The sequence below is a fragment of the Elgaria multicarinata genome, chromosome 7 (assembly GCF_023053635.1).
Source record: "Elgaria multicarinata webbii isolate HBS135686 ecotype San Diego chromosome 7, rElgMul1.1.pri, whole genome shotgun sequence".
Classification (NCBI taxonomy): domain Eukaryota; kingdom Metazoa; phylum Chordata; class Lepidosauria; order Squamata; family Anguidae; genus Elgaria; species Elgaria multicarinata.
Genome location: NC_086177.1, coordinates 106,877,480 through 106,901,354, shown reverse-complemented (window position 1 = coordinate 106,901,354; position 23,875 = coordinate 106,877,480). Strand labels below are relative to the sequence as shown.

Here is a 23,875-nt window from a genome sequence, read left to right as displayed (position 1 = left end):
GTCCCCAAACACAGCATACGGAGCAAAGTTAATTGAGAATTTTTTTGGCTAAGCCAAAAATGGATTGCGTTGTGTGCTATAGTTTATAATAGAGAGAAGGACAGATCAAAGGAAGTCACATGCTGTCATTCATTCATTTTATAGCTGGCTCTTCCTATTTCAGACCTCTTATTTCTTTGCAGGGCACTGCAGGGAAACCAGGTGAACTTGGAGCCAAAGGTGACCGAGTAAGTTGAAGAACTTCATTAATGTCAATTCACAGCCTTGATGTCAAAAAGTAAGGGCCAGTGATGGGACTAGTAGGGTTGCTTATACTCATTTCCCTAATAGGTCGATAGCTCTACAGAACCAAGATATGGTCAACTGCTACCACCACCACCCTGCATCACTCACATTGAATTGTCTCAGAAATTAACCAACCCATTTCCCAAAAATATATATCAGGAAACACTGTGACACATTTCTGAGCCAATCTGAATTTGCACACGCACACTAGTTAACAGATAGTGGTGTTTTGCAAATAGTGATGTACAGTATGAATCAGCAAACTTGAACTCATTGGGGTTTTCCAAATCTCATTCTGCTCAAATCTGTATCAGATTGCAAACTTTGTTCTCTGCTGTTTGCACTTGCATTTCCCTAAATGCACATATCAGTTGTGCACTTTTTTTGAAATGAATGCATTTTTCTTTCATTCTGTGTGCGTGTGTGCGTGTGTGTGTGCATTTTTTCAAAATTATATATTTTTTCACACCCATTTTTCAAATATATCCATTTTGTCAAATTCATCTTGCATCCTTGTCCACATTCGGGCACGACACACTTTGCTTCTACAACTCAACTCATGGGCTGTTCCCTGAACTCGGGGAGGTTTTATGCATTTTTTTTTTGAGGGGGGAGAGCAGTTCTGCAATTTGTGCAAATTTCTGAACAGTTTATACAAATTATGGCTGACTATGCAAATTATGACCAAATGTCTACAAAATACACAGCTTCGGACATTTTTTTGGTGATTTATGCCAATTCAGCCATATTTTGTGCAACTTTGGCCATGATTTATGAAAATTGCGCAGAAATTTGCACAAATTGCTCAGAGATTTGGACACATTGCAGAACCTTCCAAAAATGTGCAAAATTCCTGGAAAAGCCACTGCCATGCCTGACTCCCTCAAGAGCAAGTTGGGTGATGCAGTGGAAATTGAAATAAAGTCAGGGGGTGGAGCTTAAGAAAGGACATCAAAGTCCACCCCCTAAATGGATTTCTCTGACATCCCTACTTTATATTGAATCTAACTGAGCAATATCAGAACCTTATTCACAAGCATCCATCCAACATGCCTTTTAGAATTCTTTTGTTAATGCTAATCAGTCTTCATGAGATTCTGAAGCAATATCTGTTCCAATCCATCCATTCATTATGCTGCTTTTGTCCAACAGGGAGATCCAGGCACTAAAGGTGAAAAAGGCACAGTAGGAGAGAAGGGCCCACCTGGTGACCCTGGAATTCCTGGCCGCAAAGGACACACTGGATTAATGGGTCAACCAGGACCATCAGGAGACACCGGACAGGTTGGACCACCTGGTCCTCCAGGACAGCCTGGCTTTCCCGGCCCTAGGGTGAGTCTAGTGAAACTGACTTTTAGAAAGTTACTAAAACGTCCACATATTTGGAAGAGGTTGTGTGTGTTTTTAACCATTGCATATCAACTATGACAGATAACCAAATATTGAAAGCTATTGTATGACAGCTATCCAATTTTTAATGGGAATCATAACATTTCTTCAAATATTCAAATCATTGACACAAATCATTGATACATATTAAAAGAAGATGGATGTCTGTCCATCCATCAGTGCCATAGCAATAGGGCAATGAAACTGAGATACCTGAAACTTGACATAGAATAGAATAGTAGAATCATAGAATAGTAGAGTTGGAAGGGTCTTATAAGACCATGGAGTCCAACCCCCTGCTCAATGCAGGAATCCACCTTAAAGCATACCTGACAGATGATTGTTTAGCTGCCTCTTGAATGCCTCTAGTGTGGGAGAGACCACAACCTCCCTAGATAACTGGTTCCATTGTCATACTGCTCTTTAACATTCAAGAAGTTTTTCCTGATGTCCAGCCAGAATTTGGCTTCCTGTAACTTGAGCCCATTCTTCCGTGTCCTGCACTCTGTGATGATCGAGAAGAGATCCTGGCTCTCTTCTGTGTGACAACCTTTCAGGTATTTGAAGAGTGCTATCATGTCTCCCCTCAATCTTCTCTTCTCCAGGCTAAACAGGCCCAGTTCTTTCAGTCTCTCTTCATAGGGCTTTGTTTCCAGACTCCTGATCATTCTTGTTGCCCTCCTCTGAACATGCTCCAGCTTCTCTGCATCCTTCTTGAAGTGCGGTGCATACTAGGGGTTATTTTGTTTGAAGAACTCCTTCCTTCATTTTGAATAATTTAAATGTGTCCATGTGGTTGAGACTGGGCTGCGAACTTACATTTAAAAAGTCAAGCTCAAGAGTGAGTTCTCGACTCCCTCTCTTTTATGTGGGCGGATGGTGGGGTGGGTGTGATGCACCAGTTTGTTTAATGCAAAAGCCCCATCCTTTGCAGTAACATCTTCAGCCACTATTTATTTTCATTTATTTGTTAAAAAAATTGTATCCCACCCTATATCACTGGGATCTCAGGGCGGCATACAGATAAAATCAGAACAATGTAAACATAATATACACAGCTAAAAAGTATTAAAACAAATAGATTTTTTTAAAGCAATAAAAACAATTAAAAATAATTAAACAACCTGTGTGACCATGGAGAATTTAGCCCTCAAAGGCTTTGATTAAAGAACCATGTTTTAACTTTGCACCAAAATGAAGCCAGTGCTGGTGCCAGTCAGGCCTCCAAAGGGAGGGGATTCCTCAAGTGGTGTGCCACAACAGAGAAAGCTCTCTCCCATGTCCCACCATAATGTATGTCTCGCGTTGGTGGGATGCAGAGGAGGGCTTCTCCAACAGATCTCAAATCTTAGGTGGGCATATAGAGGGAGAGGTGCACCCTCAAGTACCGTGGTCCCAAACTGTTTAGGGTTTCGAATGTCATTGTCAATACCTTGAATTCTGACCAGAAGCATATAGGCAGCCAATGCAATTCTATTATTATTATTATTATTATTATTATTATTATTATTATTATTATTTTATATAGCACCATCAATGCAGATGGTGCTGTACAGAGTAAAACAGTAAATAGCAAGGCCCTGCCGCATAGGCTTACATTCTAATAAAATCATAGTAAAGCAATAAGGAGGGGAAGAGAATGGAAACAGGCACTGGGTAGGGTAAGGCACAGGGTAGAGTAAAACTAACAGTATAACAGTATAACTAACAGTCTAAAGTCTGAGCAATATCAAGTTTTAAAAGCTTTAGGAAAAAGAAAAGTTTTTAGCTGAGCTTTAAAAGCTGTGATTGAAGTTGTAGATCTCAAATGTTCTGCGAGAGCGTTCCAGGCATAAGGGGCAGCAGAAGAGAATGGACGAAGCCGAGCAAGGGAAGTAGAGACCCTTGGGCAGGCAAGAAACATGGCATCAGAGGAGCGAAGAGCACGAGTGGGGCAATAGTTTGAGATGAGAGAGGAGAGATAGGGCGGAGCTAGACCGTGGAAAGCTTTGAAGGTCAACAGGAGAAGTTTATATTGGATTCTGAAGTGAATTGGAAGCCATAGGATGTTCCAGTGAGCAGTCTAGCAGCTGCATTTTGCACTAGCTGCAACTTCCAAGTCAACTTCAAGGGCAGCCCCAGCTAGAGTGCATTGCAGTAGTCTAAACAGGAAGTTACCAGCACATGGACTACTGCCGCTAGGTTATCCCTGTCCAGGAAAGGCCATAGCTGGTGGATCAGCCAAAGCTGGCTACTAGGAATAGACTCCCCTAAACAGCACAACGTTTTGCAGTCCATACAGTTTGAAGTTAGGTGAGATTATTAGACTGAGGGACAGTTATATGCCTGCACCCTCCCCACTGATCTAGGGCATCTCCACCTCCAGGGGAATGGAGTGGGAACATCTCTTCCTCAGAGAACTATAGGAGCACACCGTGCCAGGGATGGCTACACTCAGGCAGGGTGGGCACAATGTATTCCAACCCAGACAGCTATGTAATTTTTCTTGTAGCCTTCACCATAACAACGTAATGGCTAGTCGCACCCATGCAAAGCTGGATCCATTGATTAGTGTGTGTGTATAGTATTTATATATTCTCAAAATATTTCATGAATTTTTGGACAGTAGTAGAACATCTGGAGTATATTCAACACCAGAGTTTGCAGAAGACAATTTTGAGGAGGATTGTTTGAAGGAACTTCATTTCAGCTCTAAATTGGGCTCAGAATCCTCAAATGCCTCAAATGCCATCGCTCCAGTCATCATTCATCTGCAGTGCAGTTCATACACATCACAAGGAACTCCTCTGTATTATGGCCACCTTCATTAACTCCAATTGAAGAGTAGTTCGGTTGTGCACAACTTGCATTCGTGCTGATCTGCATCCTCCATTGAGGTGAATGGAGATGCTGTTGTGGGCTGACTTGGGAAGAGAGAACCATCTTTCAAGGTTGCCTAAATTCTCTGAAAAAAATACTTTGGAGCTCATTTCAACTTGCTCCAGTTTTCATTTTCGCCTATTGACTAAAGCATGAAAAATTGTATTATTATTATTGTTGTTGTTATTATTATTATTATTATTATTATTATCACCTATTGACTAAAGCATGAAAAATTGTATTATTATTATTGTTATTATTATTATTATTATTATTATTATTATTATTATTATTAGTAGTAGTAGTAGTAGTAGTAGTAGAATGCATATTTCAAAATGCACCTTTTAAAAAACTGTATTTTTCAAATGTAATTGCAAATTTGGGGATTTGTGAACATTTACGAGCCTGCTCTGATACAGTTTGAGATTGCAAATGGGACAAGTTCACATTATTTACAAACAGAAACAAAATTTCTGTTTCTGTTTGGGAAGCTTCATTAAAGTATAGGGACTTCTGTGCCTAGATCCGATTGCTTGAAAAATGGCCATATCCATCCCAGCAATACAAAAGGGACTGTTTTGGCTGACATTGACAGAGCAGTTATTCATGACTCCTGGCCCTAGGGCCCAAATAATAATAAAAAAACACAGAGCCGTTTTGAGAGTTAATTTTACATGAGCCTACATGGGAGGAAAATATTAAGTCGCACGATTTTTTTTTTCTTTTTAAGCCACAGAATGTTTCAGGAGAGCTGCAATTGCTGCTATTTCAGCTAAGTGGAAAATAATGATGTCTATTACCCTGAAAAGTTCCTGAGGCTTTCTGCAAATTGAAAATGCAGTAGGCTTAATATATGGAGATAATTTCCGCTAGGGATGTGCTCCGCTCCGATTAGGAGCGTAGAAGCAGTAGCGGATTGGCCTGCTCCGCCTTACCCAGAGGCGGAGTAGGAGCGGACCGCGGACCCCCTAGAAGCAAGGCGAAGAGAAGCGACCATTTTTCGGAGCTCCGAGTTCAGTCGGAGCGCTCCGGTCGCCATCTTGAAAACATTTCGCCATAGGATTGCATTGCGGCAAATAATCGCGCATAACTACGTTGTTTTTGAAGCTATCGTTCTGGAAATTCTTGTGCACAGAGAGTCGTGGATGGGGGTCATTTTGAGACCACTCTCACCTCTCTGCGTGCTGTGGTTCACGTGCAATATTTTTTTAAAAATCGGGTCAACCGCGGGGCTCAAACTGCGTTTCGGCTTTTCGCCCATAGGATTGCATTGAGGGAAAGAATCGGGGATAACTGGGGGGGGGTTTAAGCTATCGTTCTGAAAATTCTTGTGCACAGAGAGTCGTGGATGGGGGTCATTTTGAGACCACTCTCAACTTTCTGCATCGTACGGGTCGCGGGCTAGAAGTTTTTTAAAAATAGGGTCAACCGCGGGGCTCCGTTTCGGCTTTTCGCCCATAGGATTGCATTGAGGGAAAGAATCGGGGATAACTGGGGGGGGGTTTAAGCTATCGTTCTGAAAATTCTTGTGCACAGAGAGTCGTGGATGGGGGTCATTTTGAGACCACTCTCAACTTTCTGCGTGCTGTGGTTCACGTGCAATATTTTTTTAAAAATCGGGGTTTGGGTTTTTTTTTTTTATTATTATTATTTTTTTGGAAGCGATGACAGGCACATTCAACTCCCAATCCTGATGAGAATTCATCTCCTCAGAAAGCATCCTCCTCCAATCCCAGCGTTGGAGGGGGGACTAAGGCAGACCCACCCTGAGAACTTTCTGTTTTGTGTCTCTTTGTGGGTTGGCGTTCGTGGAGGGAACACTTACTTAGCTAGTGCTCCTGCTTTGGAGATAGATTAATTTAATATAGGTTTAGTTTGGCGCGTGTGTGTGTTTGTTTGCTTCTTTCTGACTTGTAGCTTAGTTTGCCCTGTGTTTTCCCCTTACTTTGATTTAATATAAACTTTATTTTTGAATTTTGGAGTGTGTGGTTGGGTTGGTTGCCCCCCCCTTCCCTGTATTAAAGCCTGACTGTTCTGCTTTTGTGAAAGCTTTCTTTTGAAAGCATACACACACTTTTTGTCCCATTTCCCTACATTTATATTCTTAAACATATTTTATTATATTCTTTCACATAGTCCATTAGTATATATTCTCATACATATTATATTAGTATTCATATTTTGTTCTTCTTATAGTAGTGGTTGGTTCTTTTTCCCCCTCCCCTCTCTTAAATCCTGATTGTGTTTCCTTCTATCTTCTATATACCAAATATACCAAAAAAATTGGATTCTCTTTTTCTTCTCTGTGTAACTTCGACGGAGTGGGCTGCTTTTGTCAAGTTCAACAGGCAGCCACAGATTGAGCATTTTGGGGAAAGCATACGCACACCATTTCCCTATTCTTAAACATATTATTATTATATTCTTTGACATAGTCTTAGTAGTCTATTAGTATACATTCTCATACATATTAGTAGTAGTATTCATATTTTGTTCTTCTTATAGTAGTGGTTGTCCCATTTCTTGTCCCATTTCCCTACATTTATTAGTAATATTCTAAAACATATTATTATATTCTTGTAGATATTCTTAGTAGTATATTCTCATACATATTAGTAGTAGTATATTTTATTGTTCTTGTCCCATTTCCCTACATTTAAACATATTATATTCTTCTTATACATATTCTTAGTAGTACCTTATACATAGTATTAGTAGTATTAATATTTTGTTAGTCATCATGAAAAGAGAAAGCAGGCGTGCTGAAAGCAGCAAGGCTCAGTCTGCCAGCAGGGCTTCCTCTCCTCCTGTGAAACTCAAACGGGCAACTCCTTGGCTGACTGCTCCAAAACAGAAGCAGGACAAGCAGCAGGCAGAGCCACTCTCTTCTGCAACTTGTGCCCGGCGTTCTCTTTTTGAGGGTGGGAATGGGAAAAGTGCCCGTTTGCAAGAGGCACGTGGCAGCAGTGCCATTAGAGGAGGAGGAGTATCCCCAACTCCTTCATTCTCCTTTCAGCCCACGAGCCCGCTGATGGACCTAGACGAGGTCCTCAGCACAGTGGAGGGGGGGGAGGAGGAGGAGGCGGTGGGCCTCCAGGATGTGGGGGCTGAGGAGGAGCAGCAGCAGGCCGAGGCTCTCTCCCCAGTCTCATCCCACACCCCTGTTTCTGTGGCAACACCAGAGAGCTCAGGCGGGCAATTGGTGGTGTCACCACAGAAACGAAAGACAAGCATCGTGTGGGACCACTTTGAGTTGGGAGCGGATCCCCGCTTTGCTGTCTGTCGCCACTGCAAACTCAGCCTAAGCAGGGGTTCATCGACAGGGCATTATGGAACCAGCAGCATGAAGATGCATCTTCATAGGCAGCACCAGGCGATCTTGCTGGGGAAAGAGGCGGGCAAGGCGACTGGTTCCAGGGGAAAGCCGAAGGCTGCTGCTGGCACTGCCACTCTAAGCTCTCCATCTCCCATCCCCACAAGGGTTAGGCAGGCAACCCTGCAGGACATGGGGTGGGGGAAGTATTGACCCACAAGATGGCGTTTTCCAATGCCCACCCAGGGTGCTACTGTGTTGGGGCATCTGCCGGGACTGACTCCTCCCCAATACTAGATCTATGACATGTCACTCTGCCTGCCCCTCTGCTAGCCTGTCCTCCTCGGTGACCGACTCGCTGGGATGGTTTGCGTTTGCAATGCGTGACTAACTGCAATGCTGGCTTAGAAACCAGCCATCACTTCCTTGTGCCCCCAGAAATGCCCGCAGCCTGCCTGCCTGCCTGCCCGCCTCCCCCGGGGTGCTGCTGTGGTGGGGCATCTGCCAGGACTGACTCCTCGCCTACTCTGCCTGCCTCTCTGCCCGCCTGGTGCCTGGTTTGCTCCCAATCGTCCTCCTCTGTGCCCCTCAAGGCGTAACTGCTGGCTTAGAAAGAAACAACCAGCCATCTTTGCCTCACTTTGCGCCCACTTATGGGTTGGTTTGCTATGCGTTAGTGCTCAAGCCATCCTTGCGGCACTACAATGCATGCTGCCTGCCTGCTTTCCATTGATGGTGCTATATAAATAAATAATAATAATAATAATAATTCTCCCCTTCCCGCCTTGCAGCGATGGTGTATGTGTCTTGCTTTGACTCAGGGGAGAAGTCCTTCCTGCGCTCACTTAGACTTTATCAAATTCAATAATCCCTTTTTCAAATGTGCCAGAAGATTTAGGGTTATCTCGTGGCATGTTGGGATTGCCTTGGAACTGGCCCCATTGAGCTGTCTGCAATTGCAACTTTAAATCCCTGACATACTGGAGTGTTCAAATTTCAAAAGTTCCCCTAACATCAGGGGATGATGGGATTGCCTTGAAACTTGGTGTCCATGGGGACACATGGGTAAGCTGTCATGGGACCAAAGGATAGGTTTCTAACGTGCAAATTGACGTAGTTGTAGAATGGGACTTGATTTGGGGTGAGTTAAAAAGTTTAAGCCGCGCCAAAAATCAGGGGATGATGGGATTTGCTTGCAACTTGGCGTGCATGTGGACACATGGATAAGCTCTCCTGGTGCCGAGTTTGAGGTTTCTAACATGCAAATTGACGGAGCTATCCCAAGGGGTGTGAATGGGGTGCCCGATTTTCATAAATTCCCCAAAAATCAGGGGATGATGGGATTGCCTTGAAACTTGGCGTGCATGTGGACACGTGGATAAGCTATCATGGTGCTGAGTTTGAGGTTTCTAACGTGCAAATTGACGTAGTTGTAGAATGGGACAATTTGGGGTGAGTTAAGCCATGCCAAAAATCAGGGGATGATGGGATTTGCTTGCAACTTGGCGTGCATGTGGACACATGGATAAGCTCTCCTGGTGCCGAGTTTGAGGTTTCTAACATGCAAATTGACGGAGCTATCCCAAGGGGTGTGAATGGGGTGCCCGATTTTCATAAATTCCCCAAAAATCAGGGGATGATGGGATTGCCTTGAAACTTGGCGTGCATGTGGACACGTGGATAAGCTATCATGGTGCTGAGTTTGAGGTTTCTAACGTGCAAATTGACGGAGCTATCTAAAGGGGTGTGAATTAGGGTTATGGGAGGTGCGTTAGAGGGTAGAGCCGCGCCAAAAATCAGGGGATGATGGGATTTGCTTGCAACTTGGCGTGCATGTGGACACATGGATAAGCTGCCCTGGTGCCGAGTTTGAGGTTTGTAACATGCAAATTGACGGAGCTATCCCAAGGGGTGTGAATGGGGTGCCCGATTTTCAAAAATTCGCCAAAAATCAGGGGATGATGGGATTGCCTTGAAACTTGGCGTGTGTGTGTATACGCCCATGAGGTGTCATGGTGCCAAACGTGAGGTTTCTAACTTCAACGGAAAAAAAGTTGTTTACTTTTTTAGCTTTCAATGCAAGCCTATGGGGGGGCAAAAACGGAGCTCCGGATCCGATCCGGAGCTCCGGGCGGAGCGGAGCGGAAGTGGGCGGAGCGGGGGCGGGGCGGAGCGACCCGCTCCGAAAAATGGCGGATCTGCAAGTGAAGCGGAGCGGGGGGTCCGTGCACACCCCTAATTTCCGCACATGCCCAGTCACACCCTAATACAACAGGACCTGTTTAATGCATTAGAGATCTCAGAGCCGGGAGTGAAACAATGATGATCCATCTGTCTGAATGTGTACAGAAAGGGTTGTAGGTGTGAGTGATGTTTCTTGAGCTGAAATTAAAAGAGAATTAACTACCTAGACCAAGAATGGTCAAAGGATGTTATTTGGGCTGGATGCCACCCATGAAACAATTTCATCTGCCCCTCCTCCAAACCCTTCTTTAGCTTTTGGAGGTGCAAGTCGCCCAGGATCCTGCTATGAAGACCAAGGCACATGGCCAGCCTGCTCATGGTAGCTGCTTTGTTATTCCTAAGAACTGTGTTGCTGGATCAGACCTGCTTGCATCAAGTCCACCATTCTGTTTCCAGCAGTGCTTAACTAGATGCCCCAGATACAAGTAGGAGATAAAGGTCATTGTCCCTAGGAACTGGTCCTTCTCAAAGGTATTCTCCCACTGATTAATGAAGCTGCATTTAGCTATCATAGTGAATACAAATCAATCAGTTCATCACAAATTCATATATATAACTATTCTTAAAGACATCTAAGGCCTCATCTACACCAAGCAGGATATTCCACTATGAAAGTGGTACGAAAGTGGTATTGGCATGAGCCACCACCACATTGATGGCTGAAAGCGAGGAGGAGCTGAGGAGCCTTATGACAAAGGTGAAAGAAGAAAGTGCAAAAGCTGGGTTGCGGTTAAACCTCAAAAAAACCAAGATTATGGTAACCAGCTTGATTGATAACTGCCAAATAGAGGGAGAAAACGTGGAGGCAGTGACAGACTTTGTATTTCTGGGCGCAAAGATTACTGCAGACGCTGACTGCAGTCAGGAAATCAGAAGACATTTACTTCTTGGGAGGAGAGCAATGACAAATCTCGATAAAATAGTTAAGAGCAGAGACACCACACTGACAACAAAGGTCTGCATAGTTAAAGCAATGGTATTCCCCGTAGTAACCTTTGGCTGCGAGAGCTGGACCATAAGGAAGGCTGAGCGAAGGAAGATAGATGCTTTTGAACTGTGGTGTTGGAGGAAAATTCTGAGAGTGCCTTGGACTGCAAGAAGATCAAACCAGTCCATACTCCAGGAAATAAAGCCAGACTGCTCACTTGAGGGAAGGGTATTAAAGGCAAAACTGAAGTACTTTGGCCACATAATGAGAAGACAGGATACCCTGGAGAAGAGGCTGATGCTAGGGAAAGTGGAAGGCAAAAGGAAGAGGGGCCGACCAAGGGCAAGATGGATGGATGATATTCTGGAGGTGACAGACTTGACCTTGGGGGAGCTAGGGGTGGCAATGGCCGACAGAAAGCTCTGGCGTGGGCTGGTCCATGAAGTCACGAAGAGTCGGAAGCGACTGAACGAATAAACAACAACAACAAACACACCTGCTTTATAGTGGTATTGAAGTGCACTGACAACTGTTGAGGCCCATTGTCATATACCATATACTGCTTTCATACCGCTATATCCTGCTTGGTGTGGCTCCTGCCTTTTATATACCACTTTCATAGTGCAATATCCTGCTTGGTGTAGATGAGGCCTATGAGGGGCTATCACTATATCCATGAAGCAGCTTCTTAATATATGTGAAGTTCTTCCTTTTGTCATCCCTGAACTTCCTGTCAAACAGTATCATAAGGGGACATCAAGTTCTAGTATAATGTGAGAGGGAAAGCAGTCTCTACAGTATGCTAATGAATTCATTTGAATTCATCGTTTAAAAACACAGTGCCTTGAGTTATCACTGGATGGATTGATATAAGAAAAGAGTGCAGACTCTGGATCATTGATTGTGCTCCATTGCTACTTGGTCATGGGCATCACATAAGCTACACATCTTAATGGAGCATTAGAATATTCTCGTTTTATCTCCTAGGGGGATTCTCCATCACTGGAATCTCTGCGGAGACTCATCCAAGAAGAGTTAGGAAAACAACTCGATGGTGAGAACTCTTACTTTGAACCCGACAGAGTGACTGAGATACATGTACAGCAGTACATGTATAATTTACTGGAGTCTTGGTCCGTAACCCAGATGGGGGCAGGATTTTCATGGAACTTAAGAGGGGGCTGTTTATTTCTTTATTGAAAATATTTGTATTTCAACCTTCACACAATTGATTTTAGGGGCCCAATTTTAGTAGCAGAAGCAGTCAAACAATTTCAGCCCAGGTTCATTTGCTAGACTTATCAAGCCCCTTTTGGGTTCCCTTGAAATTCTTGGAAAGTTTGGTCTTTTTTAGTGCCAGTAATCAGACCCAGAGCTTCCGTCCTTCCTTTTTGAGGCCTCCAGGCACTGATCATCTTCTTTATGATTTTTCCCCCTCCTGCAGCCAGACTGCCCTACCTCATAAGTCAAATGCAGCCAGCCCATGTCAAAGCACCCCAAGGTAGACCAGGGCCTCCTGGATCACCTGGTAAGGAAGGACCCTCAGGTAGGGTTGGTCCTCCAGGAGAACCTGGCAGGCCTGGACAGCCTGGCTCAGAAGGACCATTGGGACCGATGGGACCGAAAGGTGAGTGAACCTTAAGCATGGCAAGCAGTGATTGTTCTGAGATCCTTCCTGCACTATGGAGAGTTTCTGCAATTTGAAGTGATGACATGTTTACATTTAATGTTAGGTCAGTCTTTAAAATATAACAACTAAAAAAGATGTCATTCCTTTCTCTATCTCCCATGAAATGTTCATATTAAAATTGAAGCCACATTCAGAAATTTCTTACCAGGTCTATTCTATATGTACACGCTAGATCCAAATGGGTTTGGCTTTCCATGTTTATGTACATTAGAGTGGATATCCAATATGTGATGTATGTCTGAAAACCCAGGGAGATATTGGTGAGAATGTTAAGCATCATCTAAATGTAATGCATTGTTGCCTTGAAAAGCATCCAGAAACTGCAATTGGTGGACAATGTGGCAGCTAGGTTGGTAGTGGAAACAGGCACTGCAACCATGTCACACCTATTTTAGTTGTGTTGCTTGGCTTCCGGTTTATTCCTGGGCTCAATTCATGGTGCTGGTGTTAACCTTTAATGGCTTGGGATGTGGGAGCCTTAAGGTTCCCCTTCTTCTCTATGCCCCCCACAACATGGTCCATTCATCATCATCATCATCATTATTATTATTATTATTATTATTATTATTATTATTATTTATTTATATAGCACCATCAATGTACATGGTGCTGTACAGAGTAAAACAGTAAATAGCAAGGTCCTGCCGCATAGGCTTACAATCTAATAAAATCATAGTAAAACAATAAGGAGGGGAAGAGAATGCCAACAGCCACAGGGTAGGGTAAGCAGGCACAGGGTAGGATAAAACTAACAGTATAAAGTCCCCACAACATCAAGTTTTAAAAGCTTTAGGAAAAAGAAAAGTTTTTAGTTGAGCTTTAAAAGCTGCGATTGAACTTGTAGTTCTCAAATGTTCTGGAAGAGCGTTCCAGGCGTAAGGGGCAGCAGAAGAAAATGGACGAAGCCGAGCAAGGGAAGTAGAGGCCCTTGGGCAGGCGAGAAACATGGCATCAGAGGGAGCTAGACCGTGAAAAGCTTTGAAGGTCAACAGGAGAAGTTTATATTGGATTCTGAAGTGAATTGGAAGCCAATGAAGAGATTTCAGAAGCGGAGTAACATGGTCAGAGCGGCGAGCCAAGAAGATGATCTTTGCGGCAGAGTGGTGAACAGAAACCAACGGACTGATGTGAGAAGAAGGAAGGCCAGAGAGAAGAAGGTTAAAGTAGTCCAACCGTGAAATAACCAGCGCATGAACAAGCGTCTTGGCAGAAGAGACAGACAAAAATGATCGAATCCTGGCAATATTATACAGGAAAAAACGACAAGATTTAGCTACTGCTTCAATATGAGGAATAAAGGAGAGCGAGGAGTCAAATATAAAGCCAAGGCTACGAGCTTCCTTGACCGGAGTAAGCGTAACATCATTGACAGTAAGAGAGAATGAGAGATGAGGAGAAGGTTTAGGAGGAAAACAAGCAATTCAGTCTTTGCCATATTAAGTTTCAAACGACGATGAAGCAGCCAAGCTGAGATATCTGAAAGACATGCCGAGATACGATCATGAACATCAGGAGAAAGTTCCGGAGATGACAGATATAGTTGTCATATCATCTGTCATATAGTTGTCATATAGTTGTCATATAGTTGTCATATATCATCTGGGACACTACTTCAGTACCCCTGGCCTCATGAATTTAGGTGTGCTTCCATAAGACCTAGAGCCTTCTTGGTGATTGATTTGTTTGTTTATTACATTTCTATACCACTAAATAGCCAAAGCTCTCTGGGCGGTTACACAGGGTGGTTGCACACCCCCTGCGTAAGGGTTTTCCAAGAGATTTTTTTTTCCAGTACCGCTTTACAGATCCTCTTTCCCTTTGTATTTGCAGAATGTTAAACTGATATAATAATAATAATAATAATAATAATAATAATAATAATAATGCATTTTCTCCCACCAGGTGAAAGAGGAGACAAGGGAGAAAAAGGAGATTCTGGCATTGGCCAGCGGGGTGAAAAAGGTCCTCCAGGAATACCAGGTGAGCGGTGATTTATTCTTAGCAGATGTGATTCACTCTGCCTCATATAATGAATAGAGGTTGGATTGTAGAGATCAAGTCTCTATCAAGAAAAGCAAACAAACTATCTTTCAGGATTTGCATCTTGAACCATTATCGTCTTTTACAGGGTAACAAAACAGACAAGATGTCTTTGTGCAAGATTAATTGTCAAGAATCTTTCATCTCTAAACTACAATCTTCCTCCCTTCCTGGTCTAAGCATACCAAAGGCTTGACAGACACTATTTGGGTTGTCTGTGTTTCATTCACTCCCCATCAGAAATTGCCGGCTGTCAAAATATGCAACCTAGACAGCGAACACCTTCTAAAATCAATCCTGTCTCTAAAAACATGAGAACTTTTCTCTCCCACCCTATGCCTTTGCCAACCTCCAGATGTTTTGGACTTCAAGTCCCATCAGCCCCAGCCAGTGTGACCAGTGGTTAGGTATGCTGGGAGACGCAAACATCTGGAGGGCACCAGGTTGTGGAAGATCTTCAGAGGAGGTCCTGCTCAGAAGGTCTATCCCTTCTGGAGTGATGCAGGTGGCTAGTAAAAGCAGGGTCTTCCTGCTGGTTCCTTTATCAGTATGGCTGCAAACATAAACCCATTGAACTAAGATGGAGTTACTTCTAACTAGAGAAGTACAGTATTGCATTGTAAGAAAGTCTGCTGGTTTTGGTTGTTAGAAAAGTGGTGGAGACGTGGCTGAACTTTAGCTTGTTTTTGTTTGGTTTAACGTTCATCTCCAAACATGGCACTATGGACTGCTTTAATTAAATTTTGTTCTCATATGGGTTTTGACAACGGCTTGTTTGTGGTTTTACATAGGAATGCGTAAAGCTGCCTTATCCTCAGTTAGACCATGTAGCACACAGGTCGACAACCTGGAGCCTTCCAGATGTTTTTACTACAATTCCCATCAGCCCCAGATCAAGGGCCATGGATTATGGGAGTTGAAGTCCAAAACATCAGTAGGGTGCCAGGTTGCCTACATCTGATCTAGCACATTACTGACTCTTCACACTGGCAGCACTGTGGCCATGACACTTACCCATAATGCTTTGTTCCTTAGGTGTCCCAGGTGAACCTGGCTATGGCAAAGACGGAATACCAGGAGCACAAGGCCCTCAAGGTGAAGCAGGTGTCCCTGGCCTTATGGGCCCACAGGGCCCTCCAGGAGCCAATGGACAGTGTGACCCATCTCAGTGTGCTTATTATGCAAGTATGGCCGCCAGACCAAGTAATGTCAAGGGGCCCTAAAAGGCAAAGCTCTTCCCTCATGGACCTCTTATGGACCTACTTCTGAAAACTTGAATGGAACAAGGAAGTCAGGAGATCTCAGCTGTTTCGCTTCTGTTTTTTTGTTTTTTTTGAGAGGCCTTTTTGACTATTAAAACCATCAAATGCTGCCGGTCGGTCAAATTTATTATAATTAAGAAACTATTAATTGTTATTCTTTTATGAGGTGTTAAGTGACTTGTTTTTCTTTTTCTTTTCATGTTTTCTAATATCAGGGCAATTTTTTAAAAAATAAATAAAGATTTTTTAAATATATATATATAAATATTGACAATGAAACATAGACATTGTATAGTCAGAATCCAGGTTATCACAGAAAAGAATGCAATATTGGCTGTTGATTTTGTTGTTGTTGTTCCTCAATATTAGACGTTAAGGAGAGACTTGGGTGTGGTCTCCACTGAACAGGTATGGTCTATACCTGGAGACAGGTTCTTAAGTCCTTCCACTGGGTACTTTTTCTTCCTTCTAGTCCTCTTAGCCAAGTGCTTTTCTCATCATGACACTCGTATCTGGATGGCTTAGCTAGGATAAGGGCAGGCGAACTGCCCCACGACTGCCCCATTGGACACGTGCCCCATCACTGCTGCGCCCTGCTTGTTGGGCCACACGAGCTTCTTCTGAGGCTCAGCCAGGTGAGCTCTCATCTGTCGTCCACTCTCACTGTCAAAATTGTACACTTCCCCCTGCTGTATCAATGGGGCCTTTAGAACTTCCATTAAAGCAGCAGGGGAAAGTGCACAGTTTCCAGATCCTCCATTGTGCATATTTCCCTCCCATTTCCCATTGCATTAATGGTGGCCATAAAGGCCCCATTGATGCAAGGGTGAAGGTGGGAATAGGCACCCAACTGGTCTGCAGCAATGGAGGAATCCATCAGACTCCCTGGCCTCATCTACAACAAGCGGGATATTGCACTATGAAAGTGGTATATAAAAGGCAGGAGCCACACCAAGCAGGATATAGTGGTATGAAAATGGAATACAGTATGTGTCAATGGAGCCCAACAGTTGTCAGTGCATTCAATACCACTGTAAAGCAGTAGTGTGGCTCTTGCCTCTTATATAACGCTTTCATAGCACTTTCATAGTGGAATATGCTGCTTGGTGTAGATGAGGCCCCTGACTCAGTCAGGCGCTCACAACATCCCTAGGGCACATCTACACCAAGCAGGATATTCCACTATGAAAGCAGTATGAAAGCGGTACATGCTATGTGTCGATGGGCCCCAACAGTTGTCAATGCACTTCAATATCACTATAGAGCAATAGTGTGGCTCCTGTCTCTTATATACCACTTTCATAGTGGAATATCCTGCCTGGTGTATATGGCCACTGCTAGACCTAAGGTTTATCCTGGGATCATCCAGGGTTCGCCCCTGCCTGAGCACTGGATCCCCTGTGTGTCACCTAGATGAACAGGTTTGACCCCTGGATGATCCAGGGATAAACCTTAGGTCTAGCTATGGCCTTAGAGTCCCTAAACTAGGAAAACAATGGCTGGGGGAGGAATGGGCAAAGGGATTAAGCATCCCTCCATCCTCTGGTTGTGCTGCTGCTTCTGTACCCTTTCCCACTTTTAGTGATTCAGCAGAAGCCCAGATTCCCAAACCCAGGTCTGTGCCTGAAAATCTGCTTGTCTTTCTTCAATCCCCAACCCCTTTTTCCTTCTTTTAATCAGCACATCCTGTCTCCTCCCCATCTATTTGCCAACTGCCCAAACAAGAGAGAGAGAGAGAGAGAGAGAGAGAGAGAAATGTGTCACAATTATTTGCTTGTTCAGTTAAGCACATCAGTGTAAACCCAAATATTTTATTTCTGTTACTTTGGTTTGGCACAATGACCAAAGTCCCTGGGTAGGTAGGTGGCAGGAAGGAAGTCTTTTGGCATTTTAGTCCTAGGCATGTTTGCTGAGAAGTTAAGTCCCACTGTGTTTAGTGAGGCGAGCTCTCTAGCAAGTGTGTTTAGGATACATCAGCAAATTGGAAACTTGCTCCTGTAGACATGAATGCCTGCCATTCTCTGTTATGGAGAGGGACAAAGTTGAAGTGACACTAGGGACAATGGAAGGATGTAATGATCTCCTGGCTGGCTGGATCCAAGCTCTACACCTGCTCCATGTTTACCTTTCTGCAAGGTATCTGATCACTGTTTGGGGCACCACAGTCTGGACTGCAGTGTCGATTTTCCAGAGATGGGGAGGAGCAACTAATGGATGGACCTTTTCCCCATTGGTTCAATGAGGTCAACTGGGTATCTCTACGAACATGAAAACTCCCTTATACTACTACACCTGTGTCAAAAATTTCAACCAGCACTTGTCAGGGGTGAATCTGATCCCCTCGGAATTAAGTGTGGGGAAAATCTCCCCTAAATTCTTAGTGGAGCTTGTGGCTTAATTTAACCTGGCTGAGGGTGGCTGAGTGTTTCCCCCTTGCTTTAAAAAAAACAAAACTGAAAAGGGGGATCCTGTACCACTCACAGCAGTGCAAGCTTCACTCTCCAGCACTTTCCATTGGCCAAATGTCCTGGAAAGTCTTCAGAGCAAAATTGCATCACTCCCAAGGTATTCCAGCTGGCGAAGAGTGGCCAAGACAGCCATGCACCATTGTGAGATGCATGGGGATACTTTTCAAAAACGTTTGCAACAGAACCAAAAAACCTCTTGCCCACCTTGTAAAGTTAAAGTAAACCAGTAGCTCCCTCCTGAATTTTAGGGAATTCCTTCCCTCACTGGCCTAATCTACACCAAGCAGGATATTGCACTATGAAAGCGGTCTATGGAATGCGCCAATGGGCCCCAACAGTTGTCAGTGCATTTCAATACCACTATAAAGCAGCAGTGTGGCTCCTGCCTCTTATATACTGCTGTCATACTGCTTTCATAGTGCAATATCCTGCTTGGTGTAGATGAGACCACTGAAAGCAGCAAATGATCACATCACATTTGATCATTCTCAGGGGACGAGTACTTTCCCCAACACTTCTTTTTACTCGCCTGGTTAGCCTCTCAGGCAAAGAACATTCCCGGTACTACTCCATAATGATCCTTTTTAAAACAACAACAGCAACCTGGATGTTTGAATCTGGGATCTTACGCGTGCAAAGCAATTATTCTGCTCCTGAGTTATGGGCTTGCCTGGTTGTACGGTTGCATGAATTCCATAAATACCTTTAAGCACGCACTGTCGTTTCATTTACAGATTTGTACCTTGTCGGAATTAAACCAGGGACAGCCACGTTGTTGGGTTTTGTTCAGGGTTTTTCTTCTTTTTTTCTTTTGTGAAGTGATCTGATCTTTACTTGTGGGTTCTGATGCAGTAACGTACCATGGGTTCAACCAGCTATTCAGCAACTGTATCACTGGGGCGGGTGGAGCAATAATTCACATTAAGAAGTCCAGCATTTCAAAAGAGAAACTCTCCAGCTATGCTGCTTAAGATTTAGTGCTACAGACAAATGTTATTTATATATAGATATATTTAAAAGGTGCTGTTTTTATGTGGGTTTTATGACATCGGTGCTTTCCTTAAATAAATAAAAAAAGAAGGAAGGAAGGTCCAGTTATTGTGATTGTAGCAAATAGGCTGTATTCCAAACAATTCTGACGTGTGTTTGGTCTCTCAAAGAGAAATCCCAGAAGCATGTTGATGGCAAATACAGACGTTTGCCAAAATATTTAAGGCAGTTTGATTTGTGGTTTTGTCTCTTCCATATTGGGCTAAATCTTTTTGAAAATAAAAAAGGGGGGCAGTTTTTATTGGTGTTGATTCCCCCCCCCTCTTTTGCAACACTGCCTTGTGGTGCTATTTGACTAAGATGGTGGCTGCTGCAGTTTCTAATGGGATGATTAAAGTATTTCCCAACCAATTTCCCTGTGCATTTGTGTGCTATGCTTAATTTCTAACGTGAAAGATTTCAGGGCTCAGTTCTCCTGGTACATTCAAAACCCTTTCTTTGAATATGATAACCCTCTCTTCTAAGAACAATTTTAGGTAACAAGGATATACTGTTCTACTGTTTAAGGTTACAAAGACATTGCCAAAATCTCAAGATACCAGAGACAGATATTTAAAAGCTTCTTTATTTTAGGCCTACATTTAAACTGAAACACCATCACTTTGTCATCACTCTGACATGTCCCTCCATACCTCTTCCTCCCAGTTCTATTGCATAGAATCATAGAATAGTAGCGTTGGAAGGGGCCTATAAGGCCCCCTGCTAAATGCAAGAATCTGCCTTAAAGCATACCTGACAGATGGTTGTCCAGCTGCCTCTATGCCTCTAGTGTGGGAGAGCCCACAACCTCCCTAAGGAATTGGTTCCATTGTCATACTGCTCTAACAGTCAGGAAGCATTTCCTGATGTCCAGTCGGAATCTGGCTTCCTGTAACTTGAGCCCATTATTCCATGTCCTGCACTCTGGGAAGATTGAGAGGAGATCCTGGCCTTCCTCTGTGTGACAACCTTTTAAGTATTTGAAGAGTGCTATCATGTCTCCCCTCAATCTTCTCTTCTCTAGGCTAAACTTGCACAGTTCTTTCAGTCTCTCTTCATAGGGCTTTGTTTCCAGACGCCTGATCATCCTGGTTGCCCTCCTCTGAACACGCTCTGGCTTGTCTGCATCCTTCTTGAAGTGTGGTGCCTGGAACTGGACGCAATAGTCTAGATGAGGCCTAACCAGGGCTGAATAGAGAGGAACCAGTACCTCACGTGATTTGGAAGCTATGCTTCTATTAATGCAGCCCAAATGCATGCCTCTACTACAACTCCCAACATGCAATGCACCTACCAATTAGAGATAAATGGATTCCTATGTCCATCCTTATTCCTGCCTTCCTTGCATTATGATTTAACGTGAAGCATGTCTAAAACAAATTTTGGAACTGGTGCACCATCTGTTTGCTGTCATTATCAGTTCATTTTGCTTTCTGATGCACACCAGCATTTGTACCCTCAAATCATTGGTCCGTGTTTTTTCAGTGCCCGCAATCTTCATTGTTGTAGTTACTTTCTTGCTATTCTTATTCTTGTTGCATTTATATACTACCATGAATAATAGGGGTGTGCACGGACCCCCCGCTCCGCTTCACTTGCAGATCCGCCATTTTTCGGAGCGGGTCGCTCCGCCCCGCCCCCGCTCCGCCCACTTCCGCTCCGCTCCGCCCGGAGCTCCGGATCGGATCCGGAGCTCCGTTTTTGCCCCCCCATAGGCTTGCATTGAAAGCTAAAAAAGTAAACAACTTTTTTTCCGTTGAAGTTAGAAACCTCACGTTTGGCACCATGACACCTCATGGGCGTATACACACACACGCCAAGTTTCAAGGCAATCCCATCATCCCCTGATTTTTGGCGAATTTTTGAAAATCGGGCACCCCATTCACACCCCTTGGGATAGCTCCGTCAATTTGCATGTTACAAACCTCAAACTCGGCACCAGGGCAGCTTATCCATGTGTCCACATGCACGCCAAGTTGCAAGCAAATCCCATCATCCCCTGATTTTTGGCGCGGCTCTACCCTCTAACGCACCTCCCATAACCCTAATTCACACCCCTTTAGATAGCTCCGTCAATTTGCACGTTAGAAACCTCAAACTCAGCACCATGATAGCTTATCCACGTGTCCACATGCACGCCAAGTTTCAAGGCAATCCCATCATCCCCTGATTTTTGGGGAATTTATGAAAATCGGGCACCCCATTCACACCCCTTGGGATAGCTCCGTCAATTTGCATGTTAGAAACCTCAAACTCGGCACCAGGAGAGCTTATCCATGTGTCCACATGCACGCCAAGTTGCAAGCAAATCCCATCATCCCCTGATTTTTGGCATGGCTTAACTCACCCCAAATTGTCCCATTCTACAACTACGTCAATTTGCACGTTAGAAACCTCAAACTCAGCACCATGATAGCTTATCCACGTGTCCACATGCACGCCAAGTTTCAAGGCAATCCCATCATCCCCTGATTTTTGGGGAATTTATGAAAATCGGGCACCCCATTCACACCCCTTGGGATAGCTCCGTCAATTTGCATGTTAGAAACCTCAAACTCGGCACCAGGAGAGCTTATCCATGTGTCCACATGCACGCCAAGTTGCAAGCAAATCCCATCATCCCCTGATTTTTGGCGCGGCTTAAACTTTTTAACTCACCCCAAATCAAGTCCCATTCTACAACTACGTCAATTTGCACGTTAGAAACCTATCCTTTGGTCCCATGACAGCTTACCCATGTGTCCCCATGGACACCAAGTTTCAAGGCAATCCCATCATCCCCTGATGTTAGGGGAACTTTTGAAATTTGAACACTCCAGTATGTCAGGGATTTAAAGTTGCAATTGCAGACAGCTCAATGGGGCCAGTTCCAAGGCAATCCCAACATGCCACGAGATAACCCTAAATCTTCTGGCACATTTGAAAAAGGGATTATTGAATTTGATAAAGTCTAAGTGAGCGCAGGAAGGACTTCTCCCCTGAGTCAAAGCAAGACACATACACCATCGCTGCAAGGCGGGAAGGGGAGAATTATTATTATTATTATTATTTATTTATATAGCACCATCAATGGAAAGCAGGCAGGCAGCATGCATTGTAGTGCCGCAAGGATGGCTTGAGCACTAACGCATAGCAAACCAACCCATAAGTGGGCGCAAAGTGAGGCAAAGATGGCTGGTTGTTTCTTTCTAAGCCAGCAGTTACGCCTTGAGGGGCACAGAGGAGGACGATTGGGAGCAAACCAGGCACCAGGCGGGCAGAGAGGCAGGCAGAGTAGGCGAGGAGTCAGTCCTGGCAGATGCCCCACCACAGCAGCACCCCGGGGGAGGCGGGCAGGCAGGCAGGCAGGCTGCGGGCATTTCTGGGGGCACAAGGAAGTGATGGCTGGTTTCTAAGCCAGCATTGCAGTTAGTCACGCATTGCAAACGCAAACCATCCCAGCGAGTCGGTCACCGAGGAGGACAGGCTAGCAGAGGGGCAGGCAGAGTGACATGTCATAGATCTAGTATTGGGGAGGAGTCAGTCCCGGCAGATGCCCCAACACAGTAGCACCCTGGGTGGGCATTGGAAAACGCCATCTTGTGGGTCAATACTTCCCCCACCCCATGTCCTGCAGGGTTGCCTGCCTAACCCTTGTGGGGATGGGAGATGGAGAGCTTAGAGTGGCAGTGCCAGCAGCAGCCTTCGGCTTTCCCCTGGAACCAGTCGCCTTGCCCGCCTCTTTCCCCAGCAAGATCGCCTGGTGCTGCCTATGAAGATGCATCTTCATGCTGCTGGTTCCATAATGCCCTGTCGATGAACCCCTGCTTAGGCTGAGTTTGCAGTGGCGACAGACAGCAAAGCGGGGATCCGCTCCCAACTCAAAGTGGTCCCACACGATGCTTGTCTTTCGTTTCTGTGGTGACACCACCAATTGCCCGCCTGAGCTCTCTGGTGTTGCCACAGAAACAGGGGTGTGGGATGAGACTGGGGAGAGAGCCTCGGCCTGCTGCTGCTCCTCCTCAGCCCCCACATCCTGGAGGCCCACCGCCTCCTCCTCCTCCCCCCCCTCCACTGTGCTGAGGACCTCGTCTAGGTCCATCAGCGGGCTCGTGGGCTGAAAGGAGAATGAAGGAGTTGGGGATACTCCTCCTCCTCTAATGGCACTGCTGCCACGTGCCTCTTGCAAACGGGCACTTTTCCCATTCCCACCCTCAAAAAGAGAACGCCGGGCACAAGTTGCAGAAGAGAGTGGCTCTGCCTGCTGCTTGTCCTGCTTCTGTTTTGGAGCAGTCAGCCAAGGAGTTGCCCGTTTGAGTTTCACAGGAGGAGAGGAAGCCCTGCTGGCAGACTGAGCCTTGCTGCTTTCAGCACGCCTGCTTTCTCTTT

At 44.7% G+C, this 23,875-nt stretch overlaps 1 protein-coding gene across 1 annotated transcript in view; it reads left to right on the top strand.

Moving 5' to 3' along the window:
- The window catches only part of COL22A1 (collagen type XXII alpha 1 chain), a 250,200-nt gene extending 233,849 nt beyond the window's left edge, over positions 1-16,351 (top strand). The window contains exons 60-65 of the mRNA XM_063131168.1: positions 183-227; positions 1,438-1,617; positions 12,006-12,072; positions 12,463-12,645; positions 14,611-14,688; positions 15,784-16,351. Coding sequence (XP_062987238.1) covers positions 183-227; positions 1,438-1,617; positions 12,006-12,072; positions 12,463-12,645; positions 14,611-14,688; positions 15,784-15,971 — 741 coding nt within the window. The 3' untranslated portion in view covers positions 15,972-16,351. The remainder of the gene's footprint in view (positions 1-182; positions 228-1,437; positions 1,618-12,005; positions 12,073-12,462; positions 12,646-14,610; positions 14,689-15,783) is intronic.
- The last annotated feature ends 7,524 nt before the right edge of the window (positions 16,352-23,875 follow it).